The following is a 26447-nucleotide window of genomic DNA, read 5'->3' on the forward strand; positions in this document are numbered from 1 at the left end:
TAAATTACTGTATGTAAATTGGTTGATTAATGTATTGCCATAAGAATTAAACACCATAATTTTGGATTTGTTAGAGTTTAAAAGACGTCGCCTTGTTTTACTCCACGGGATGCTTAGTCCGTTAAAAAATTTTATTCGGCAAGTGGTGTCAGAATACAGAGATTGAACTAGGCTGTAGATTCTTTTTGGAATAATTGGTTTTAGAAGCTTGTAGAATAAACCAAGTCTCCATACTGTATCGGAAGCCTTTTTAAGCCAATGAAGGCTGTAAAGACCTTTTTTACTTTTTTGTTTATAATGATCTGTTATAGTTTTCAGCGTATATATGTGACCTGTCTTTTAACTTTTCTCGTTGAGGCTACTCCAGCAATGCTAGAGGTTGTCTGGCATGCTATTTTCTGACTTGGTGCCACCCTCATTTACTGATATCCATAAATTGAACGAATTATTAACATGTTAATAAATATTAGTTCACGTGTTATAAATCTGATTCCAGATTAAGTATGCCGGGCAATATCCAATAAAATAAGCAACATGTTAATAATTCATCTATTTATTGATATCAATAAATGATTCAATAACATGTTCATAAATTTTTATTAAAATGTTGATAAATTGTACAAGTTATTGATAGAAATAATTAATTATTAACATGTTGATGAATATTTATTAAAGTTTTGATAAATATTTATTAACGTGTTGATAAATCATTTATTAGTATCAATATTTATTCATTAACCTGTGAATAAATTATAGTTATTGATATCAATAAATGACAATTTATTGAAATAAATATCAATAATTCATTTATTGATATTAATAAATAGGTAATAAATCCCACCATGGCTTGCCATATATACCAATTTGATTTTACTTAACAAACTGTTGATATTTTTGAATGTTAAGAGACGTGCATAAATAACTTTATTGAATAGCTTTCGTAAGTTTGAGCTTACATGTATAGTTTGCAGGGTAGACTTTGTCGCTGTTTTTATATACATGAAGTATGCAGTTTTCATTCCAAAATTTTGAAAAAGTTCATCTTTCGAAAACAAAGTTGAATACTTTTTGATTGGTTCTATCAATAAATGGATTGCATATTTCAACATTTCATTAGAAATCAAATCTGTATTATTGTCACAATTATTTACTACTTTTTAAAAATGAAATCCAACGAAGTCTTCCTGTGGTAAATTTACATCATTTTAATATTTCCACATTTATGTCCGCCGAACTTAGTCAATCTATCCCAAAAAGCTTCAGGGTACAATATTAATAACTGACAACATTAAATTTAATGAGATTTAACCAAAATTTGAATAATACTCTTAATTCTTGTACATTAATATTTTTTCCAAATAATTTTGGCAATATCTCTCGGAATCCGTTTATTTTTTTTCTTGGTATAGTACTTAAAAAAAGAAGATTCTACTTTTTACTTCCGTGTTTTAGGCCCTCCCGTTTACTAGCTCTCTTATGTGAAATCATGAAGCGTCATTAGCAACTCAAGGTGCAAAATATGTGATTTTGTATTTTACACGTATGTCTATCATTTACAAAAAAAAACAAAAACAAAAAAATGACAATGTTATAAATCCTTTGTTAAAGCAAGAAATTAAATTACTTATAATGTGAGTGCAGCAAAATGTTTTTGTAAGTCCCCTCAACAGCTCAAATGATAAAGTAATGACAGCATGCAGGAGCAGACGGGTCGTATCATTGATGTTCACGAGGAGAGTAAATCATTAATTAACTTGTTTGCCGGTAATGAAATGCAAGGAATGCAAGCTTAGAAAATGTCCAGGCAATTGCTATTGTGAAGATTGATTGCTACAAAATATAGCCTCTGTGATATTAATCCCTTTTGCCAGTTTTGGTATTTGATATTTCAGTAAAAAAAAAATGGAATACTGTGACATATTCTCAGATTCTTGTCAGCTGGAGCTGCCAACAAGGTAATTTAAGGTCCCTGCATCAAACTGGATGTTCCACGAGTCTTTGGTATGGTCTGAAATTAGTCTGAATTTCCTCTGACCCTGCAACCCTCCTCTTTTTTATTTTAATATCTTTTAGATTTGTACTGCACATATTGAAATCCAATTAATTATTTGCAGTTTTAAATAAAAGTAAACACAAGATATAGCTCTATTATTCTATTATTCACTAAAACTAAGTATAAATGAGGCTATGGTATTCAACTGACATATAGCATCAGTTCTGACAGTATAAAAATTCACTTTTAAATATATTCTGTAAAATCCTAAGTCCCCTAATATTGATATCAATTCTTTTTTATATTTCCCAGACTGCACATGCTTCTATAATTCAAAGTAATGAATATGCATGAGCAGTTGGGGTGTGGCATAACTACCAGAACTGATTTGATTTCACTAACCAGTATCAATTACACAAATATAACATATCGATATGTTGGGTTGGGGTTACAATGATGTGCCATACAAAAAGTTGGAGATTCAGCGGTACTGCAGAGTACCTTTCAACCGCTTGTAACGACTTCCAAGTTGAAATTGTGCATGTCACACCTACTTAGTTCGTTTTCAGAATCATTTTCCTGTATGCTGATACCATATTTGCTACAAAATTACATTTTTTGTTGAAGTGGAAGTGGAGCTTGTTACTTTTGGAATGGAATGGAGCAGAAACAATTTTTAAACAGGAATCTAACAGAATATTTCAAAATCCAACAGAATATTTCAAAATTTCGCCGAAAAATTATGTGTCTGCTACCCTTCCGTTTCAAAAGTAACAGGATTTGCATAAAATATGTATCCCTTACCAACTTTTCCGAGTACCTAAATGATATTTTGCCAAATTATTCATTATTATAGAATGTTATGTTATGTTTTAATTCATTCCATGTCATGCAAATGACTTTTTTCTAATATTTTTCTTGAAAATCAGTCAAATGATAAATAATTTATTATAGTACTAATACAAATACGTTATTGGCATTAACTCAGTTACAATGCATGGTTATGGCCTATTACAACAATAAATATACATTACAGTGAAACATGATGAATTTAAGATATAACATTATAATTGCTTAATACTTCTGTCATATTCAATATTATTTGGGGCTTATATCTCTAATTATAAAGCAATTCAGGACATTCTCAAAATAATTTGTGATGTACTATTTAAAAGAATACCGGTATTGATTTTGGATCTAGTATTGTATTTGACTGGTTTTCAAAAGACCCAAATGTGTAACCAGAAGTTACAGTACTAAACTAATAATTGAGTTTTTGTCACTTTCATGTCTGATTTTTTTTTTTGAATTTTTTAAAATTTTCTGAAAACATTCAGAGATCAAAATGTCACTTGAAGACTTTGGATCAAGTTTGACAGATTTGATATTGTTTGAAAAAAAGAAGTGTTGGGGGTTGAAATCCACACCTTACCTAGCTTCAATCTCCGTACCAGCAAAGAATGGATATGATCTTATCCAGAATGAAGAATAAAGTCTCTTTAACAGAATAATGCAATTTTAATTTATCGTCCTTGAATATTTTGACAATATGATGATGTTCTAATGATATACATTTTAGAATTGCACAGATAACAAAAATACCCAACTTTTATTTTGGTTACAGTAATTTTGGGTTTCCCATTTTGGACCTTTCGAAAACAGGAAATTAAATAAAAAAATGTATTTATATATTTTTTAAATGATTGATTGTAGCCTAGCCATTATGCGATTGTACAGGTGAGGGTTACACATTTTTGTCTGTAACAATGGAGAAAAGATGCTTTGCAGGTCCTGTTTAAAATAAGTTTTGAAATAATAGAAAAACACACTCTAACTTTTGAAAAGTAAGTTCAAAGATGTTTCATGGGATTATTTTCAAATGTTTTATAAAGTTATCAAGTTCAAGATCAGCTGTTTAGCATTTTACATATGGAATTGTCAAAGTAGTTAATTTTAAAAGTGGATTTTTAGTCTTGGAAAATATAAACTGCCATTCATCTACCACCTTCCAATCACACAGCTCCTCTGAATCTGCTGAATGGAAACTTTCATAGATATTTACCATTGTGTCTCCATCTGAATGACTTTTTGGGTTTCAAGATGCTGAACATACACTTTGTCATTTGTCATTTCTGAGGATGGGAGCCAGGGGTTTATTTTCATAGGCTTTGTTTTTTCTCCGACAAAGATCATGTTCTCACTCTCAGTGATTCAAAGGTCATAGATAAATGTTGTTTAGACTACTATTATGAGGACTTTGTGCTCTATAAACATGTCATGAGAAAGTTGTGAAGGTGAAGTCAAACTTTTAGGAGTCACTATTGATTTTTAACTAAATTTTTATGCTTATGTATTCAACATTTGTAAGGAAATTGTAAGGCAAGTGAATTGGAAAAAACTGCATTGCAGCTGTGGACTTGGCAAACTTCATTAATCATATTAAATTTTAGCAGCTGCCAAATCCACAATTTTGTGGCATGGGAAATTGAGAAATAAAAATGAAAAATCAAAACCAAAGGCTCAGATTTATATATGATGATTTTAAGAGTTTTTGTGTCTCTTTCAAAAATTTAAATTTCCTTATTTAAAAAAGAGGAAGGGCAAAATATCCTGGAAGACTTCAAATTTTCATTCAGTTTGATCAAGACTGGAATTCACTGCCAAGTGAGTCTCTTTTCGGCAATTTAAAAGTTACTTTAAATTATCTGTTTGTGGGACAATCTATTGTAAAAATATGGTTACAAGCAAGCAAAGTTTTCTTTATAGTTCACCTGGTTGAAATGCCATATGAGCTATTGCCATCACTATATATGTGTCTGTTGTTGTTATTCATTAACTTTTTCAAACATCTTCTCCTCAGAAACTACTTAACAGATTGTAACCAAACTTTACTTGAATGTTCCTTAGGGTATTTTTAACAATCCTTATGTGGGGATTTTTTTTATCTTGCTATAAAACATGGCAGCCATTATTAAAAATAGACCATAGGGATCAAATTGCAGAATTTTTCTAATAACTCAAAAACAGTTGGGTTTAGCTAAAATCTGGCTTGGTAAAATTGTTCAGCATGATGAGATGAGATTTTCAGAAAGATCCATTGATGAAAGAATGAGTAATGGGATCTGAAATGGATTTCAACTTTGAAAATCTTCTCCTCAGAAACTACTGGATGGAATGAAACAAAACTTTGCATGAATGTTGTGTAGAGCATCTTTAACAATCTGTGCATGTGGATTTTTGATATTACAAAAAAATTGTTACTAAAAATAGACTATAGGGGTCATATTGAAGAATTTTTCAAATAACTTAAAAACAGTTGAGTTTAGCTAAAATCTGGCAGGTGGTGAAATTGTTCAGTGTGATGAGTTGGACCTACACCAAAATTTTCAGAAAGATCCATGGATGGATGAATGAGTAATGGGTCCTGAAATGTTTTTTTTTCCTCAAATTTTACATTTCCAAGTTTGAAAATCTTCTCCTTTGAAACAACTGAATGGATTGAAACAAAACTTATCACAAATGTTCCGTAGAACATCTTTAATAATCTGTATTTTATGATTTTTTATCTTTGTGAAAAACGTGGCGGCTGCTACTAAAAATAGACCATAGAGGTCAAATTGCAGATTTATGCAATAATACTAAAAAACGTTTTGATTTAGCTTAAACCTGGCAGGGAGTAAAATTGTTCAACATGATGAGTTTGACCTCCGCCAAAATTGAATTTGTTAAGAGTCCTGAAATGGATTATTTCCCCGAAATTTACATTTCCAACTTTGAAAATCTTCTCCTTTGAAACAACTGAATGATTGAAACAAAACTTATCACAAATGTTCAATAGAACACGGTTAATAATCAGTATTTTGGGATTTTTGATCCTCTGAAAAACATGGCCACCACTACCGAAAATAGACAGTTGGGGTAAAATTGCAGATTAATGCAAAATTACTAAAAAAACAGTTAGATTTAGCCAAAATCTGGCAGAAAGTAAAAATTTTTCAGCATGAGGAGTTGGAACTCTGCCAAAATTGAATGAGTCATGGGTCCTGAAATGGACTTTTTCCCTGAGTTCTACATTTCCAACTTAAAAAATCTTCTCCTCTGAGACCACTAGCAGGGTGTTTGTTAGAATATCCTTAACAATTTTTGATCCGTTGAAAAATATAGCACCATTACTAAAAATTTAGGATTTGTGGAAATAACTCAAAAATCAGTGGGTTAAGCCAAATTTTCATGGGGTAAAATTGGTAAGCATAGTGAAACAGACCTATGCCAAAATTTTCATTATGATCTGTTGATCAATCTTTGTGTTATTGCCTATGAGAGATTTATTTTATAATATGAAAACTGGATGGATAAGCATTCATTAATTTAAAAAAAAAACAAAAAGAAAAAAAAATTAAGCCCACTGATACCTTTTTACTGCAAAGTTTGGATAAGTGAAAGAAATGAATCATGTTTCAACAAGAGAGCAATGATTTTTATTCTGAAAAGTTGAAATCTTCCCATAGAGAACAAATTGCGCTAGCAATTAAACTTCCCAATCCTTCTGAAATATAGTTTTCCCTTGTTTCTGTTCTCTTGAGTGTTCCTCGTTTTAAGCCCATGTTACTTATTCTTTAATTGCAGGAAGAGTTCTTTAACTTTTTAAAAGAAACTATCTGCATGAAATATATATTCATATTACATCAGAAAGCAACTTATATCTTTCCCTATTAAAACTCAAAGGAAATGGTTAAGTCTAGGATAGCAGAAATTGTTAACACTATGAGTAAAGGAAGGCCATAATTGTTCTGATGTTCATTTCACCTGAATCATTCAATGCACTGTTTTGCAACACTCAATAAAAATCTTGTATATTTGCTCTTGCTGTGTCATTTTTTTAGAGCATTTACAGTTTTGTTAGAGTAGTCAAACTTTTCCATAAAAAGCACAGGTGACATAAATTTTGAAACTCTGAATTCTGAATCAGACATGGGCAGTTCTGTAAGAGTATTCAAGGGAACCAAGGTTATAGCGGTAATCAAAAGAATGTAATCCAGGGACAAAGACCAGACATGGAAAACTGGCATACACAACAAAGAACATAAAGTAACTAAAATCATACATACAAAGTAACAAAAGTAAATGAGCAACTCAGACTCCACTAAAAACTGAGAGCATGGACCAGGTGCACCGGTAGGGTAAATGATGCAGTGAAAAGTACTGGAGGGGTTCTTTTTTCCTGACCACTTCAAATCACACACAGCAAATCTAATGCACAAGATTGATTTGATGTGGCCTTGACAGCTGCTTTGGTGGGCAAAAATGTTATTAAGGTCGTTGAAGTCCAAAGTTCTACTTGATGCCTGACTAACAATTTTTGTTGTTGTTGTTATCAATACTGAGCTTTCTGGAGTTCATGCTTGATTTTCTTTTAAACTTATTAATTTGTCTGTCTGTATTCTTATTATTCTTGTGTACCTTTTTAAATAGTATGCATGATAATGCATTTATATGTGTGCTTTATTTTATGCTATGAATTCTTATCTTTTTTTCATCATTGTGTGTGCTATTATATTATGTGTATGTGCATATTTATACTTTTTGTATGATTATATATCTAACTTGGTATGATTATATATCTAACTTTGTATGATTATATATCTAACTTGGTATGATTATATATCTAACTTTGTATTATTATATATCTAACTTGGTATGATTATATATCTAACTTGGTATGATTATATATCTAACTTTGTAATGTCCATATTTTGCATATGTCTTTTTACCTGATGAACTCAATTCTTAGAACTTAAGCTGTTTATTAGCTCAGCTGGACCTTTGGTTAACTTGAGTTATGTTATCGCTTGGCATATAGTATCTAGCGTTAAAAAATATCTTGAAAGATCAATTTCTCAGTAATTATACTGGGTATATTTTAATCAAACTAGGTAGGAATGATAAATGAAAGGTATTCTTCTAACAATCTCCTTTTGGTTCTGCTAGGTTTAACAAGATAATATCAAGAGTCTATTTGTTAAGACTGAAAATTTTAATTCTTTTTTTTTTTTTTTTTGCTTTTTTTAAAGGATGGGAAAGGCAGTTAAAATCCACCATGTTATAGGCCATGAGGAGTTTTACTTTCTGATACATAAGTCTGAATGCAACAAAAATTCTACAAATGATGAAATAGTTACTATATTACAATATATTTGTACTGTTGGGTTGATTAGCATTTCAACAGACAGAGGCATCCTGATGGGCATCAGTTCTGCATCTTTTCTTGCTGATCATTTTGTATACTCCTATGAGGCAGATATCATCAAAAACTTACCCAAACAATTAAACACAAGTTGGCACAGTCGATAATTTCTTTTTATGCTATATAGAAGATGTTTTATCAATAAATAATTCTAGATTTGGTGACTATATCTTCAGCTCAATTACCCAAAAGAGTTTAAAATTTGGGACACTACTGATACACTGATTTCTGCCTTTTATCTTGATCGTCATCTTCAAAAAGACAAAAATTCTAGATTTGGTGACTATCTTCAGCTCAATTACCCAAAAGAGTTTAAAATTCAGGACACTACTGATACACCGATTTCTGCCTCCTATCTTGACTGTCATCTTTAAAAAGATAAAGAGCAAAATTTTCATCTGAGGCACTAACCATGTGTTTTTTAGTGTGGGGTGGGAGGAGGGGTTGGATTTTCACATGATTTTTTTTTCAGCCCAGGTTTGTTTTCCAGATCATTTATTTCCATATGAATTATAGAAGATTTTTTTTATGGAAAAGAACAAAAAGTAGACCAGAAAACTTTTTTTTTTCTCCTGATGCTGGCCAATTTTTTTTTTACAAATATCAGGACCAGAATTTTTTTCTTGTTATTTTTTCTCTTAATAACACCCCAACATGTTAAGATTATCTGAAACATTCTTTTCTTGGCTATATTCGTACGAGTGAGGATTAATCAATGTTTTCAAAACTGAATTTATTAGACCAGTTCATTTTTTTGCCTTGATGTGGTTTGAGGTTTAACATAAAATTACTCATCAAATTTAAGATGTTTTTATATCCCTTTTTGCAATGAAAACCAGTTGAGAAATAGCTTCATCTTTTCATTTGTAAGTTTAAGGATTTCTTAGGGTCAGTCTTTGATTAAATGTATTTTCGTAAATGAAAGGCCTTCCTTGATTTATGATTCAGCACTTTGTTAATTTTTTGGATGTAATCTTATGTTTCTGTAATTGTATCCATTAAGTTAAGTACAAAATTTGGTTTCATCTGTGGTCCATAGTGTTGCATTTGTATTTGTTACATCTGTAGTCCATAGTGTTACATTTGGTTACAACTGTGGTCCATAGTGTTACATTTGTATTTTACCAATAGTGTATTGGTTACACCTGTGGTCCATAGTGTTACATTTGTATTTTACCAATAGTGTCTCACAATAAATTTGAAATCTTTTATTATTGTGTTAGTTAGAATCGATTTTGTTACTTTTTCCAGGTTGACCTTGTACCATGTTTTATGGGTTTACCAGTGAACAAGAATAATTTGATGCTTCCAATGAAATAACAGTGGATTGAGAAGTCATTAATGTAAGAAGTCAATAAAAATGTAGACACCCCAGATGTATGATGTGTGATTTGACAAGTGACCTACCTCCTGAGTTGGTGGAGAAGATTTTGTCTTATTTTTCTGCTAAGGAAATTGGATGGTTTTCCATGGTTTGCATGAACTGGAGGGAAGCTGCAAATAAAGATTCAATCTGGTACTAAAACTAAACAGCTTCAATTAATACAGTGTATCAAAGTAGTAATTTTCTTGACTTTACTACACAGGGGAAAGACACACACTTGAGATATATATATATATAGATGTTACCATAAGGTCTCTAACAAATCTAAACACGCCTTCTAGCTGAAGCTTTGAAAGGCTCTAAAACAACATAAATGATACATTTGTAAATCTGCTGTAACAGAATGATGACTATTACCAAACTATAAAGTAATGACCAACATGTCATAAGTTAAGTTCAACAGGTAAATATTAATATTAAATAATTGTGAAAGTTGTCAATGATAAGAGTGTATACAGACTGTTCAGAAATTGATTGATATTGATTTAATACTTTTTGAGATGACATGATGAATATTACATTCATGAAGTCCTGAGAGGTCATATTTTTGTATTCAGGCTGTGTGTGTAATATTGCTCTGTATTAATTATGACAATATTATCATAGTCAGCTGCATAAATCAAAATATGAGAGCAAATATATTATCATAGTCAGCTGCATAAATCAAAATATGAGAGTAAATATTTATAAATTTCATTATAAATATATGGTTATATATATCTGAATTTTAGAATGTAAAATGAAAAAAGGTAAGGAATACATGTTTTTTTTATGCATGTAACATAAAAAAGATTCCCTTAATTTCTATATACTGTAAAGTTACTAAAATCTGACCTTTAGAAAAGTAGTCCCATCTAGCCTTATCACGAAAACAATGGAATCCATAATAATATCAATATTTTGTCTTCTTTATGTTGAACTGTTTGTGCATTGTTATGAAAGTCAAAGCTTTCTACATAAGTATTAATTGAATTGATCATTAATCCCTGCCATTCTGCCTGGGCTGAGTCAAGCATTATGATACCAGTTTTATGGAAGATGACATCAGAGGAAGAATTGTCAATCAAATTAAAGAGTAAGATTTGGTATTTGTAGAAAGAATTAAGTATAAATGAATTTGTTGTAGGTTACATCATTGTATGATCAAAGGATGGATGAAGCAGGGTTTATCTGGATTTATTCTCCGGGAAGAACCTAGTGCCAAACCAAGAACTAATGTTTCAGGAACATCACCTCGTTTTGAACTCTTAGGTAAGAACTTGTCAGTTGGAGTTATTTTGCTGAATCAGTCGTGCAAACAAATTAATTTTTAATTTTGACCTAATGAATAAATATTTGTTATCTTAAGGATGTGTGCTGCCCAGTCATTTTTGTTTGATTTTCAGACCCCTCTGTTTTTATCCATTACATAGCTTGAATATTTTTTGTCCAGTGACCACCACTTTTCTTTTCATAATTTCATTAAACACCACTTAAAGTGTTATTTGATAAGTTTTTTTTTTGAAATTCTTGTTATTTCTTGTGGGTGTTTGATAGATAAAACCTACTAAGACAAAACCTATGGAAAATCCAGAGAAATTCTTTTCCTGCCCAAATTTGAAATGCTAGTATCTCAAAAGTGAGCACACTGACCCATCGTTTTTTTTCTATTTGTATTTTTCAAACATGAAAAATCTTAAAAGATTTCACAACCCTCTTTTTGTCTTGTTTTTTAAACAGAGCAGCAAATATTAAATCAAAAATCTTTTATACCATTGATTTGTATTTTTGTATGTACATGACTTAGGGATTCCAGGGGAATTATTATGTCTCCCCTCTTATGTGGGTAGACATATTTTGTTTTGTTTACCTGTCTGCTTGTCTGTCTGTCCATTGGTTCGTCTGTCTGACAATCACATTTTTGTAAGTGCATCTCTTCAAAAAACTACTGCATTAAATTTCATGAAACTTTTTAGGTAGTAATGTCACAATATGCAGTTGTGCATATTGTCAAGAAATTTTTGATCCACTGAATTTTGTGGGAGTTATACCCTTTAGAGCATTGGAATGGGGGAGACATGCAGTTTTTGGGCAAATAAACCCTTTTAATTATAGCTCACAGTAATTCTAGTTATTTCTTAGAACAATCTGGAACCCTTAAGGTTTTCAAGGAATATGTGGCATAATTTTTCAGGATAATTTCTTCAACATGATCAGGGGATGCAACTCTTTTCTTTGCCCTTGTCATAAATTAAATTATAGCCCAAGTGTATTAGAATGTAGACATTTTTTATTTATTTTTTTTTTACCAAACATGAACTCAACAAAGAAAAAAAAGAAACAAAAGTTGGGTGTAAATAGCGATCATCTTATTGATCTGTCGGTCTGTCAATATCTGTAAGTCAATATACATTATAAGTGGGACTCCTCCTAAAATGTTCAACAAAATTTGATGAAACTTTATATGAATTTTGGCACCATGTGTAGAAGTGCTTTGTTGAATTCTGTGATTGTGGGTTTTACATGTTGCCAGTTAGAAGTATATTGCTCAGTATACTTTCCAAGCATTCAAATTAGCAATGGTCAAAGGTCCAGGACCCTCATTTCTGGTGCAGGACCATTGAAAAATTATTTACATAGGTCCTGGACTTTCTATACTTACACTTAATCTTATTGAGGACTTTTTATACTTTACAGTTACATCTTATGGAGGACTTTCTATATTTTACATTTACATCTTATTGAGGACTTTCTATACTTAACATTAAATCTTATGGAGGACTTTCCATACTTCACATTTACATCTTATGGAGGACTTTCTATACTTTACATCTTGTGGAGGACTTTCTATACTTTACATTTAATCTTATTGAGGACTTTCTATACTTTACATTTAATCTTATTGAGGGCTTTCTATACATTATATTTACATCTTATTGAAGACTCTCTATACTTTACATTTACATCTTATTGAAGACTTTCTATACTTCATATTTACATCTTGTGGAGGACTTTCTATACTTTAACATTTAATCTTATTGAGGAACTTTCTTTTTTGTCTGGTGGACCTTTCATTTAGGATACATTAAAGTTTAGGGCCTTTCTCTCTTGAGTTTAAACCCCTGCTTTCTCACAGTTGGTTCTGCATGTAGGCTTATTATGTATTTCTTTTCAATAAGAATCTCTTGTTTTTTATGATCATATTTGTAATTTACTTTTTATTTCAGTGCCTTTTGATACCCGTTTAACACCAATTTGTAAGTGGAAACATATTTTTCTAAGGATGTATCACTTGACAAAGAACTGGGAGAAAGGAAGGTTTTTTGTTGCTCCATTGCTGCGCTCTCACAAACAAAAGGTTACAGCTATAGATTGTAATGGTTAGTAATAACTTGTTCAGTGGTTTTATTTTTTTAATGACTACACAGAATTTGCAGTTGTATAATGGTATGTCTGTATAATTGTCTACAGAGCATTTGTTTGTAGATCTTGATAAAACTTTGCCGCAAGATTCCAAATGTAAAGGAAAGTTAGTATTGATGGCTTTGTTTTAAAATAAGGGCAAAAAGTAAAAGCAGATTTTAAAGAATTTAACTTCATAAATTAATTAAAAACAAACATTTTGATCTCTATGATATTGTATCAAGAGTAATCAAGGGAACCGAGATTTTAGCGGAAATCAAAAGAATGTAATGCAAGGACGAAGACCAGACATGGAAAACAGCCAAACGCAACATAGAACATATAGTTACAAAAATAATGCATACAAAGTAACAAAAGTAAAAATGTTTCATACCACAAAGATCAAACTAAGATTGAGCTAAGGAGTTATGACCCATACTGGTTAGAAATGGGGGTGAAGAGGGGGCTGAAAACAAGTATGTTATAACTTCATATAACTTAAGTAAACATGTATGGATCTCTATCAAATCCGGCTGATTGATTTTAAAGATATTTACATTGAGGAGTTAGGGACCAAAATCAAAACATTTCTGTTTTTTTTGGGCAATAATTTGATAAAAATGTATAGACCTTTTATGAAATTGTTCTTTGTATAATAGGTTCCATACCACACAATGAATGTTTTGATGGATTAAAATTGTTATTACCTTCATAGAATATGAATTAAGGGCCAAAATAAGCATTTTCTTCAATTTTGTATCTGTAGATATTGTTTATTTCTTATATCTAACTGTGGATTTTAAAGTTCTGTTACTTCTTTGATTCTGGTCTGAAATTTGTTGAAGATCACAATATGAATTGTATCAGGTTTTCATGTTGCATCCATATTTGTCCCAACTGTTTTGGGTTTGACCTGTGCAGTTGTATGATGCTGTTCCCGGCTGCAAAGCATTTTATTTATGTATATGAATAAAGAATAATAGACCTCTTTCATGGTAGCTTGGTTATGCAAAGTTATAAGGCATTTACTATCATATTGGGGTGGGTGGTGGTTGGGAGATTTTCATGCAGGCCTAATTTATTAACCATATGGTTGATACAGTAATTTATTTGGAAATTTTGTTTTCCCTATGAAAAAACTGTTGGCAATTTTTTTTTTCACTCCAGATGCTGACCAATTATTTTATTTGACAAAAGACCAGGGCCAGATTTTTTTTCTAAAAAAATTCCTCTTTCAAACCAGAAAATTCAATTGGTTTTGTCTAATACAACTTTTCATCATATGACAGAGGATGTTAGTGCAGCAATGTAACAATTGAGAAAAAGGGATAATAACACATTTGTTATATTACATGTGTAATTTTAAATCATTACTCCCTTCGTTTTTAATTGAGACAGAAATTATCAAATTGAATTGCAATGAGGTTGTAGCAGATATATTTTTGGCTGGTTAGTCTGTCCATCATTCCTTCTATGTTGTTGCTTGGATACATCTTTCATTTATCAGATTTTACTTCAAACTTAAAAGAAGTGTTGAGAACATTAGAAACCTTGAATCTCATGAAAACAGTGGAGAAGGACCACATTTCTTGGAGTGTATTGGATAAAATGATAATTTTAATGCTTGTCACCTGAAAATAGCCTTTTAAGCTTCCTTGGCTGAAGGCCATGTGAGCTATTGCCACCACTAGGCGTCCATTGTCATCATCATCATTGTCGTCTGTCCTAATCTTCCAAAACAATTTTTCAAAACTCTTCTCCCCTGACACTACTTGACCAATTGGAACCAAACTTGATATGAATGTTCCTTTGGGTATCCTGCATAGAACTGATGTGGGATTTTTGATCTGTCGAAAATCATGGCTGCCGTTACTAAAAATAGAACATAAGGGTCAGACAGTAGTGTTTTGTATATATCTCCAAAAACATTAGGTTTAGCTAAATTTAGCTAAAAGTGTTCAGCATGATGAGATCTATTTGTGGTCCATTTTTCGTTTTAATCTGTTCAGCCATGTTGAAGTTATTGCCCTCTTTTGAAGTTTTTTTGCTATTTCTTATATTATTTCTTTCAAAAATCTTCTTCTCTGACTCTACATGACCAATTGGAACCAAACTTGGTATGAATGTTCCTTGGGGTATTCTGCATAGAGCTTATGTGGAGATTTTTGATCTGTCAAAAAACATGGCTTCCGTTACTGAAAAATAGAGCAAATGGGTCAGACAATAGTTTTTTGCATAAACTGTTACGTTTAACCAAATTCTGACATAGGGTAAAAGTGTTTAGCATGATGAGATCTATCTGATGTCAGATTTTCTTTTAATCTGTTAAGCCATGTTGGAATTTCTGCCCTTTTGTTGACGTTTTTTGCTATTTTTAATGTTATTTCTTTCAAAAATCTTCTCCTCTGACACTATTTGACCAATTAGAACCAAACTTGGTATGAATGTTACTTTGGGTATCCTGCATAGAACTGACATAGGGATTAATGTACATTGAAAAAACGTGGTTGCCATTACTAAAAATAGAACATAGTGGTCAGACAGACAGTGGTGAAACACTTTTTGGTAAAGTGACTTAGGTATCGTCATTGGTTTATGCTTGTCACCTGGGTACTTTTCCCTTTTTTGTTGAATTTCCTTCAAACTTAAATGAAGAGTTAAGACTGTGTGTCCAATATAAGGGTGCAGGTGACATGTAACTGTGCTTACCAAGGTTTTGTTTACTTTTTATTACTTATCCTAATTTTATGTAACTCTTTGTTGATTATTTTCTGGACTATTTTGCATTGGGTAACATTTTGGTAAAAAAGGAGTTAAAGTGGAATAATGTTAGAGACATCATGAATTTTTTAACGATATACAATATCAGTCTCTTTAGGGTCCAAAAATAATTATTATTTAATGTTTTAAGGAGGGTAAGAGCTTAAATTCATATTACTGTAGATAATTGAATGTTTTCTGGAAAAATGGGATGTATCAAATATAAACTTGTTTGTAGGTACCTGTTTGGTCAGTGGAAGTGAAGATAAAACATTAATAGCTTGGAACATGCATAAAGGAGAAAAGATATTTAGTGTGCAGGGCCACTCAGACACCATTACTGCTGTTAAAATATTGGTAAATTGTCACATCTTCATTATTTTATAAGAATTAAATTATAGTTTTATTTAATTTGGTTGAAATTTAAGTTGAGGAATGATTTAGAGGAAATCTTAGTTTGAATTCTCCATGAAACTTAGTATTTTTATATCTCTACTTCAAAGTGAGTGGTATTTAGTGATCAGGATGCCAATCAGTTTGTTCTTATATCCACTTATGTCGCTTTGGTAACTTTCAACTTCTCCCAAACTGGGTGATTTATTTATGGAATCTCCAGGGAATGATTGTTAGGAAATTGTTATTTAACTCCAAATGAATTTGAAATTTCTGCTAAGCTAGTTATTTTTTTTTTCTCTTGCAAAAATTTGGATGATTCAGTAATTATTGTATGTTATTGTGCACATTCTCCTTTCATTTTCAGTTGTAATGACTTAGCATTTCTTGTTTCACTTTCTCTTTGTCATTGACACCAGTAAGGTACCCATTCAGTATCTGGCTAACATTTTTATATGATGAATTCGTGCATTTTATCTGAAACTTTTGATTTGATTATGTTTCGGGTTTATTTTAAAACTTTTGGTTTAAATAGAAACTTAGTAAAAGAATATATGCAATTTTTTATTATATATTGTAGGAGTTGGGGTTATTCTTTTGTGAGCTTTGGTCATGGTAATTGATTTAATCCTTAAGTTAGCTGATGGTAGATGATTTTTTTTAGGTGATTTCTAAAATTTTGTAGAGTCAGTAGGTAAAGGGATTAAAAAAAAAAAATTTTATTTTTTAATTTTAAAATGAAATGACTTAGAATTCAATAAAAATTAAATTTGCACAGATTAAACATGTAATAGACTTAGTCTATGGCCAAGAGCACAATCGATTCTAAATATAAACAACCAGTATTTCTAACACTTTGTTTTTCCATCTAGAATAGAAAAAAAATCTACTTTTTTCTTCATTTCTTTTTTTTTCTGTAAGACACTCGACAGGCTTTTTAATTATTTTTTTTTCAAAATCACAAATAAAAAGTTTTGGGTTGGGGTTTATAAAATAGGGTCAGTAGGATGACCGGAAACATTGCAATGTTATTTTAGTCTTAATGTATTGACATACTCATATGTCAATTAAAACAATGAATATGTAACATGACCTGCATCTGTATGTACACCAGTATGTCTATCATTTCTACACATGATATAAGCATGTAGTAAAAGCTTTCTTTTCCCAGTGATCATACATTTTAGTGTTGCCACTGTTAAACTAAAGGTCAAGGAATTATGGAGCGAATCATTTAGGGTGTATATTATTTTTTCTCAAATCATGACTGTCCTCAAAACTCATAACAATATAGCCCACACATTGGATCAAAGTAAATTTATGATAACTTATTAATTCCAAGTTAGGGACTGGATTCATGTTGATTGGATGAAATTTAGATGATTGGAATAACTCTATAAAAAGTATGTAATCATAATTATCTCACATCATGAGATCATGTCATCTAAAAATGTCAAATGGTACCTGTATCATATTGAAACTAACAACCTACATACTGACTTGTATTGAAACTTCTAGAGAGTTTCATGATCAGCTACATATGGTAAATAATAGTGTTTGTAAATGGTTGCATAACAGTGGAGCCTAGGATATATATTGTTTGAGTTTTTAATCTTCTTAGGTTGTCAGGCAATTTGTTTAAAAGTAAGAAAGAAAAAAAAGCAAGGTCACTTTTATTCAGTACTTGCTACCTGCTGTTATCTTAACGCAACCCTTGTGAAAAGAATGAAATTCTGCATTCAATAATTATTATACCCCCACTTATTAGAGAGGGAGATATATTGCAATCACCTTGTACATCTGTCCGTCTGTCCCTCCCTCCATTACACTGTTTTTGTAACAGATTTCTCAACTCCTACCTGAGGGAATGTATTTTGCTTTCTCATGATGACTTGTACTATGTCTCCCCTTTTCAGGTTTGTGGCTTATCTACTTCTTGTTAACCAATCGACTTAAAATTTTTTTAGTTGTGCATAATGGAGAGTTTCGCAACAGATGACTCAGCTTCAATCACAGGGAATGCTTAGATATTTGGTCGTGATGACTTGTACTGTGCCTCCAGGTTTATTGTTCATCTACTTTCTGTTTAACTATCGACTTCATATTTTTTTAGATGCAGAAAAGTGGACATTTTCGTAACAGAATTCTTAGCTTCTCCTCTAGGGAATGCTTAGATATTGGGTGTTTTGCTTTCTCATGATGACTTGTACTGTGTCTCCCTTTTTTCCTTTTACTAAATGACATTGTATTTTTTTAGGTGTTGCAAAATGAAAATTTTCGTAACAGATTTCTCAGCTGCTATTGGATGGAATGTTTAGTTATTTGGTATGATGACTTGTACTGTCTCTCTATTCCAGCTTTTACTGAAATGGTTGAGATGGGGTTTTCTTAGCATGACTTATGATGCAACATCTTGTTGAGTTTCATAAACCAGAACAATTTGTAAATTTTTGCAGTAAATTGTGAAGCATAATAAGTGATCTAATGGAAATGACTTTTCAGGGACAGTTGATAGTAACTGGGTGCTCAGACAGTGCTGTTAGGGTTTTTAGACTAGATAATGGAGAACTTGTGTTTTCTCTGTTTGGTCACAATGGAAGTGTTGATCATATTGGATTGTGTGATGACCAACGACTTGTTACTGCAGGTTCAGATAGGTAAGTTAAGGTTTAGCCATGACAGTTCTAGAAATGTAACAGCAGGTTCTGGTCGGTAAGTTTAGGTATGGCAATGACAAGTTTTAGATACCAGTATATTACTGCCTGTTCAGGTTGGTAAGTTAATGTATGGTAATGAAGTTTTAGGCATATAAATGCAGGTTCAGGTAGCTAAGTTAAGGTAGATTATACCTATTACACTGAGCATTCTTTTCTGTTGTCCTACAAAGTCATACAGACATATATTTTTTCAATGAACAAATAATATTTATAATGATGTAAAAACAGTATGCTTGAATTATTTTAAAAGAATTTTTTACATTAAAAATTGTATGGTAAAATTACACACATTAATTGTATAAAACTTCTTTTAAGGGGGGATTATCTGGAAAAAATATTCTATAGAAATGTAATGGGAATTAGTTTTTTTTAATATTACAAGAAAAAAAGTTTGGTGACCCCAATTTTCTTTTAGAAATACAAAAGAATGTCAGTGAAGTGTTCTTTCTATAGATTGAGAAGAAATTCTGTCTAGCAGTTTTTTTTATGGTTTAGGAAATAGTAAATACAAAATCCATACAAAAAATGCCTTGATTAAGGCTCAATCAAGTTCAGTGACATATGTTTTTTTCCATTAAATTTCTAAAATATGTTCATTTAATGTAATCTTCCAGAAAAACTAGGAAATTTTATTCACTAGTAATATTAAGGATGATCTACCATAAGGAAGAAACTAAGAATCTAAAGCTAGCCTTAAATGACCAAAATAACAGTGTGCAAGTACCCGTATGTTTAACTTTCTGTATGGATACCTCTGTCAACGACTTAATGCAACTGATTTATGTATCCACTTAGCGGTACTTCTTTTTTTAGGACTGTAAGAGTATGGTCATTTAATGATAGGAAGCTACTAAAGACATTTAATGCTCACACAGATGAAATTGAGGTACCAGTATTATTTGATTGTTTAAAAACTGAACTTAGAGAACATTTGTGAAAAAAATTACGTGCTAAGTAAAAGTTTGTCAAAGCTGCAGTTGTATAATGGCATGGTGCTATTGTTGTACTTCACTCATGTTGTCATTGTTATCTGCAGACATTTTGTGTTAGTGCTGGAACTTGAACTTATACAAGGTTCCAAACCACAAAAAAGTAGTTCATGTTGATTTTGGGGGTTATTGACCAACTGTTTTGGAATTAAGTGCTAAAAACAAACATTCCATGATATTTTATTATACATATAAGGAGAATGGATATGATGAATATTTAAAAGAGACAACAACCCCACCAGGATGAACAATGTTAGCTCAGGGCCAACCATGGGTCTTCAATAAACAACGAGGAAACCCTAACGCCATTGGGCAGGCTGCAGCTGACCCCAAAGCAACATTATACACTGGTACAGTGAAATAATTGCTTCTATATATCTCTAGCAACATAAAGTAAACTGAAAGTGCAAACAAAACAAGACATACAGAGGCCAGAAATTCCTGACATGGGAAAGGCACAAACATATGGTGGGTTTTAAGTACTTTAGTATGATGACAATCCTCCCTCTTTTAAAACTGGCCACTATGGAAAAAATATTAAACAATTAAACATACCTAAAACTCATGTGTGATTCAAGTATATGAAGCTTATGAATAGCTGATATTTTACCACAATGGTCTGTACCACTAAGGTCTGATGCTAATAAACAAAACTGTTTAGGAACAAGGGTCTGGAAAGATTTTCTTAGTTAAGCTTTGGGAGAACTGGATTGGTATGCTGAACTGTCTGGGCTAAAAATTATTTTTTTTAAAACACAAATGGTATGGATTGTAAGCAAGAAGTATAGTGAAGAATTATTATGTCACGAAAGAAACTTGTCATGGGGATCAAATACTTTTAGACTTTTGGGGATGAATTTTGATGTAAATCTAAATAAAATATTAGCCATAAACTATGAAGATAGACTGCTTCAAATAAAAAACCTTGCCACAACTTGGTCCAAAAGAAACTTGACAGTTATAGGGAAAATATCTGTAGTCAAAACACTTATGCTTCTTGTACTGAATTATTTGTTTTTGATATTGCCTAATCCTACATTAGATATTGTTAGGAAAGTAAATTAGATATTTTCTTGTTTTATATGGAATTCTCCAGTACACAGAATTCAGACGGTAGTTTTATATATGGATTATATGCATGGTGGCTTAAAGATGATAGATGTCAGTTCTTTTATTACTGCACTTAAATGCACATGGATAAGAAAAATAATCAGTTCAGAATGTAAATGGTTAAATATTCTGTATACCAAGTTAGATAAGGAAAGGTTATATAATTTAGGAAATAACTATACTACAAAAATGTTATCAAGTATTAGAAATAAATTTTGGTATGATGTATTTAGTGCATGGCAATTATTTTTAGAAAGAGAGGACAATACAGATTAGAATTATTTATTATCTACACCAATATGGATGAATAAGAATATTCTTGTTGAAAATAAATCTATATTTTATAGAGAATGGTTTACAACAGGAATTATTTTTGTTAATGATTTAGTGAATGAGGATGGAAGTTTTCTCTTCACTCAAGAATTACATTTCCCTAAACATTTTGAAGTATAACAGTGTTATATCAGCACTATCTAGATTAGCAAGATCATATTTATCTGGGGAAAGTAAAATTCAATGCCCCTTTGTTCCATCATTCATACAAACTATTATAAAAACGACAAAGGGTGCAGGAGATATTTATCAGGTATTCATACAAAATATTATTCCAAATGGACAGAAAAGATGGGGGTGACCTGTTGGAATTTAGTGATAATGAATGGAGAGAGATATTTAAACTTACATTTTTAGTTATGAAAAATACACAATTACAGTGGTTACAGTTTAGAATTAACTACAGAAATATAGCAACAAATAAATTTTTATGCAAGATTAGAATTTTAGACAGCCCAGCTTGTATATTTTGTGGTGATGACACAGAAACAATAGAACATTTATTTTGGAATTGTGAAGTTGTACAGAGTTTTATTGTAGGTATAGACTACTGGTTTTTATCAAATGGTATAAGCCTATCCTTTAATAAGAAGATTTTTCTGTTTGGTGATGTAAAAAATGCTTTATAAAGGAGAAGCCACAAACTTAATTTTTCTAAGCCTGAAACAGTATATTTATAATAGGAGATATTTTTAAAAAGTACTTAGTATCTGTACTATGAAAAAGTATTGAAAGATTTATATTTTCTAGAAAAATGTATTGCTTTCAAAAACAAACAAATTACAAAGTTCAATGAAGAGTGGAACAAATTTGAATTTCATAACACAAATATGATTTGATTGTCAAATGATAGAAATATTGGTTTTTTTTAATATATATTATATAACAGAAAATACATGTATCTAATTAAACACAGACCATTTATTCATATTGTGTTGCTAACATGACACACCATCAGACAAATTTATACTGGATTTTATTAAGTTTGTTTTAGGGAGGGGGTTAGTACATCAATATCCTTTTCATACTATACAAATCAAAAACCTGTTTTTGTATATCTGAACTTTTGTCTTAAGAGTTTAATTTTCTATTGACAAAACATCTATTTGTCAAATATTATCTTTTGAAATATTACCATGTTATATATTGATTGATATTAAGATTTATGTAGGTTATTTTGTGAAATGTACAAAAACTAACAACTATATTTATTAGGATAATTTTAGTGTGATATTAATGTTAAAGAGGCCAAGATAAGGTACTTGATGTTTTTGACTTACAAATGTACAGATTGCAAATGAAAGATTGAAAATTTAAAAAAAAAAGATTCTGGAAAGGGCAAAAAGCAAGTATTTATTAAATTGTATGGGATTTCTTTGATATGTTTCAAGATTTTACATCACAAGAGGAAGATGTTGATAGTTATCATAGTTACAACACTTACTGTAATTTCCAGAATTTTGAGAATAGATCATAGAATTTTTTCAAACTTAGCACAATTGTTAAATGCTTTACAGATCAATTTTGATTTTCATCTAAACCTTTCCATTCAAGTCAGTAAAAACGTTATTCCATAGAAATTTTAGAAATTTTGACAGTAGTTAAAACATTCAGTTTGGCATCAGTATGTAATTCAGCATAGGCCAAAAGGTTATTTACAGAGAAATACCTATAAAGCTTCTATCACTCATAATAACATAGAAATCAACATAAAATAAAATAAAGGAAATGTCGGCATCCACCATTGTCATGTATTGAGATGTTTAATATTTTGTGATTATTCGATGTACAGTTACTCAGTAAACTTTATTGGATTATATTTTTTTCAAGAAACCAGTAAGGACTGCTGCAGTCAAAATTTATACAAGGATCGTATACTAATGGAAAAAGATACTCTGCATTCTCATGTAAATTCAATAGTAACAAAACTTCAAACACCTAAAATCATTAAAATAACATATTTGTTATAATATGACAAGGTATAAGGGTAGGTCAATTTTTGATAAAAATTGTAAAACTCTAGTTTGTTAGATTCCTAAAATTACCTTGTCAACTGAAAAATGAAAAAAAAACAATTTTATTGCAAAATTCATTGTGTTAACTTCCCACAGAATGATGATCAAATGCTTTTGTCAGAAATCACAATCAGAATCCAAAATTGAAAACTGTATGCCTATTTTCAGGATCAGATATGTTCATTTTTCATACCACTTATCATGTTTTCTGTATAAAGTTTTGTTCCGATTCCAAATCATGAAAATTTGAATTGAAATGTTTAGGAATTAAAACAAAAATGGGAAAAATTTTGAGATGAAAGCTTTCCCTCTTATAATTATTAAAATCAAAAGGTGAGCACAGTTTCTTTTTTCCATTAGTATATTTTATACTTTCGATGCCATGTTTGTGTACACTTTGATGTAATTGTACCTAGGTATCTTGTGATTTGGCTTAGCTGGTGATTTTTACAATTGTGTGCAGATGATTTTAAAGTAGATTTTCATCTGCGGACAAGTACATTATGCATGCAGTAGATACATATGAATGAAAGTAATCTGCTCCATATCAAGTTTGATCACAATACATGCCCATGCAGTTAAAAGTTAATTTCCATTTTTAGCTCACCTGGCCATAGGCCATGTGAGTTCTTTGCCATCACTTGGTGTTGTCGTTGTCATCCGTTGTTGTTCACAATTTTTCAAAACTTTTCTCTTCTGAAACTACAAGACCAATCAGAACCATATTTGATATGAATGTTCCTTAGGATGCATAGAAATGTGAGAATTTTGGATCCTCCAAAACACATGATCGCCATTAATAAAAATAGAACATAGGGGTCAGACAGAAATATTTTGTATATATCTCCCAAACCGTTAGGTTTAACCAAATTCTGACTTCAGGTAAAAGTGTTTAGCATGATAAGTTCAATTTTTGTTCAGATTTTTACTTTAATCTGTTAAGCCATGTTGGAGTTATTGCCCCTTTTCAAGGTTTTTTTCTCTATTTTTAATGATATTTCTTTAAAGCATCTCCTCTGAAACTGCTTAACCAATCAGAACTAAACTTGGTATGAATCTTCCTTAAGATATTTTGTATAGAACTGATGTGGGGAATTTTGATCTGTGGAAAACATGGTTGGCATTTCTAAAAATAGAACATAGAGGTGAAACAGAAGTTATCAGATGACTCCTTGCTAGATTTATTGCAATTTAGCAAAATTGTGTTTGTTTTTACAGTTTTCAGCCAATATCTTGAAACTACAATAGATAAAAAGAAACTTTTAATTGATGAAATGATCCTTATGATAAGTCCTACCAAAGTTTTCTTGAGTCCAAATTGTCAGACAATTCCTTGTTAGAATTATTGCCCTTGAAAGGCAAAAAATTTAAGCAGGTGAACTATTCAGGCTCTTGGAGCCTCTTGTTATTTGTTGTTCTACACTAAACCCCACTGCAAATAAGGGAGAAATGGCTTAACAGTGTGCAACATCAATGATCAGTTTCATGCTGTTTCTACAATGACATTACTTTATCACTGCTATGTGGTGATCACTTACTGAACCTTGACCTTAATTTTGTCCTTTTCAGATGATGACACGAGAACAAATGAAAGGATTTTATTCAAACACAGCACAATTGTACATTACTAAAACTTTTATTTTCAGCTAGGTAAATTGCATGTGTATGAGTTATGATGTTTTCTTTTAATTTCCAGATCATGTAAAGGATCAAAGAATTTTATTTGAGCTTTGTACATTTTTTAATTGTTACAGGGTAATTCTTGGATTTTTCCTTGGTAACAGGTTTTTGGCCATCTTTACTTTGACACTATTAAGATAGACAGTACTAATCTTTGGTTAAGTGCTCATTAATATATCTAATGTGTATAAAGATTTTGAAGCAAAGATTGTAGATGTGTCATTGATCAAATAACACCATTGTTAGAGACTGACAGTAAAATAAAAGTCACATCATGTAACTTATTAAAGTTGGGAAGATAATTATTGTATTTTTATTCAGTGTATGAAGTGTTGTGGAAGTTTAGTTATCACCTGTTCCTGGGACAATACTATGGTTTTGTACCATGTAGAGAATAGCAATCCATTACTGGTATATGAAGGTCATTCTGAAGGTTAGTATTGATAATACAGAATGGTAGGACTGAAGGGCATTCTGAAGGTTGGTGTTGATCATACAGAATGGTGGGACAGAAGGTCATTCTGAAGGCGACTATCGATCATTCTTAATGGTGGGACAGTAGGTAATTTTGATGGTTAGTAATGATCATACAGAATGGTGGAACAAAAGGTCAATCTAATGGTTAGTATTAATCATAGAGAATGATAGGACAGACAGTCGTTCTGAAGGTTAGTATTGATCATTCAGAATTGAAGGACAGTAGGTCATTCTGAAGGTTAGTATGAATCATAGAGAATGATAGGACAGAAGGTCATTCAGAAGACTAGTATTAATTGTCATCATGAACTTTGTGAATCGTTATGGTGTATCCATCTGCACCATGAAAACTGATTTCTTCAATGAATCAATGTTTTCCTTTCCTCTTTTGTCTACCCCAGACTTGACTTTTTATGAGCTACATGGCGGCTGTTTCTAGAAAAGCAGAGGATGCTTCCCTACTGGTTCACCTGATCCATGCTCCCAGTTTTCAGTGGAGTCCAAGTTGTTCATTTACTTTTGTTACCTTGTTCTTTGTTGTGTTTGTCTGTTTTCCATGTCTTTTCTTTGTCCGTGGATTACATTTTTTTGATTTCTGCTAGAACCATGTTAACCTTGATAACTCTGTCCGAATAGTAGGACAGAAGGTCATCCTGATGGTTAGTATTGATCATAAAGAATGTTGGGACAGAAGGTCATTCTGAAGGTTAGTGTTGATCATAGAGAATGGTAGGAAAAAGGTCATTCTGAAGGTTGGTGTTGATCATACAGAATGGTGGGACAGAATGTCATTCTGAAGGTTAGTGTTGATCACAGAGAATGGTAGGAAAAAGGTCATTCTGAAGGTTGGTGTTGATCATACAGAATGGTGGGACAGAATGTCATTCTGAAGGTTAGTGTTGATCATAGAGAATGGTAGGAAAAAGGTCATTCTGAAGGTTGGTGTTGATCATACAGAATGGTGGGACAGA

At 31.3% G+C, this 26447-nt stretch overlaps 1 protein-coding gene across 4 annotated transcripts in view; it reads left to right on the top strand.

Moving 5' to 3' along the window:
* The first annotated feature begins 1469 nt into the window (after positions 1 to 1469).
* Positions 1470 to 26447, top strand: part of LOC148623372 (uncharacterized) — a 48123-nt gene continuing 23145 nt past the window's right edge. The window contains exons 1-8 of one of the 4 annotated variants that reach the window (XM_088565199.1): positions 1470 to 1510; positions 9489 to 9753; positions 10748 to 10872; positions 12828 to 12980; positions 16001 to 16119; positions 18658 to 18812; positions 19686 to 19758; positions 25321 to 25432. In XM_088565199.1, coding sequence (XP_088421325.1) covers positions 9617 to 9753; positions 10748 to 10872; positions 12828 to 12980; positions 16001 to 16119; positions 18658 to 18812; positions 19686 to 19758; positions 25321 to 25432 — 874 coding nt within the window. In that variant the 5' untranslated portion in view covers positions 1470 to 1510; positions 9489 to 9616. The other 3 variants (XM_088565198.1, XM_088565200.1, XM_088565201.1) reach the window with 3 other exon arrangements.

This window comes from Perna viridis, chromosome 2 (genome assembly GCF_037379345.1).
Source record: "Perna viridis isolate PV_CMFRI_1.1 ecotype Kerala chromosome 2, ASM3737934v1, whole genome shotgun sequence".
Taxonomy (NCBI): domain Eukaryota; kingdom Metazoa; phylum Mollusca; class Bivalvia; order Mytilida; family Mytilidae; genus Perna; species Perna viridis.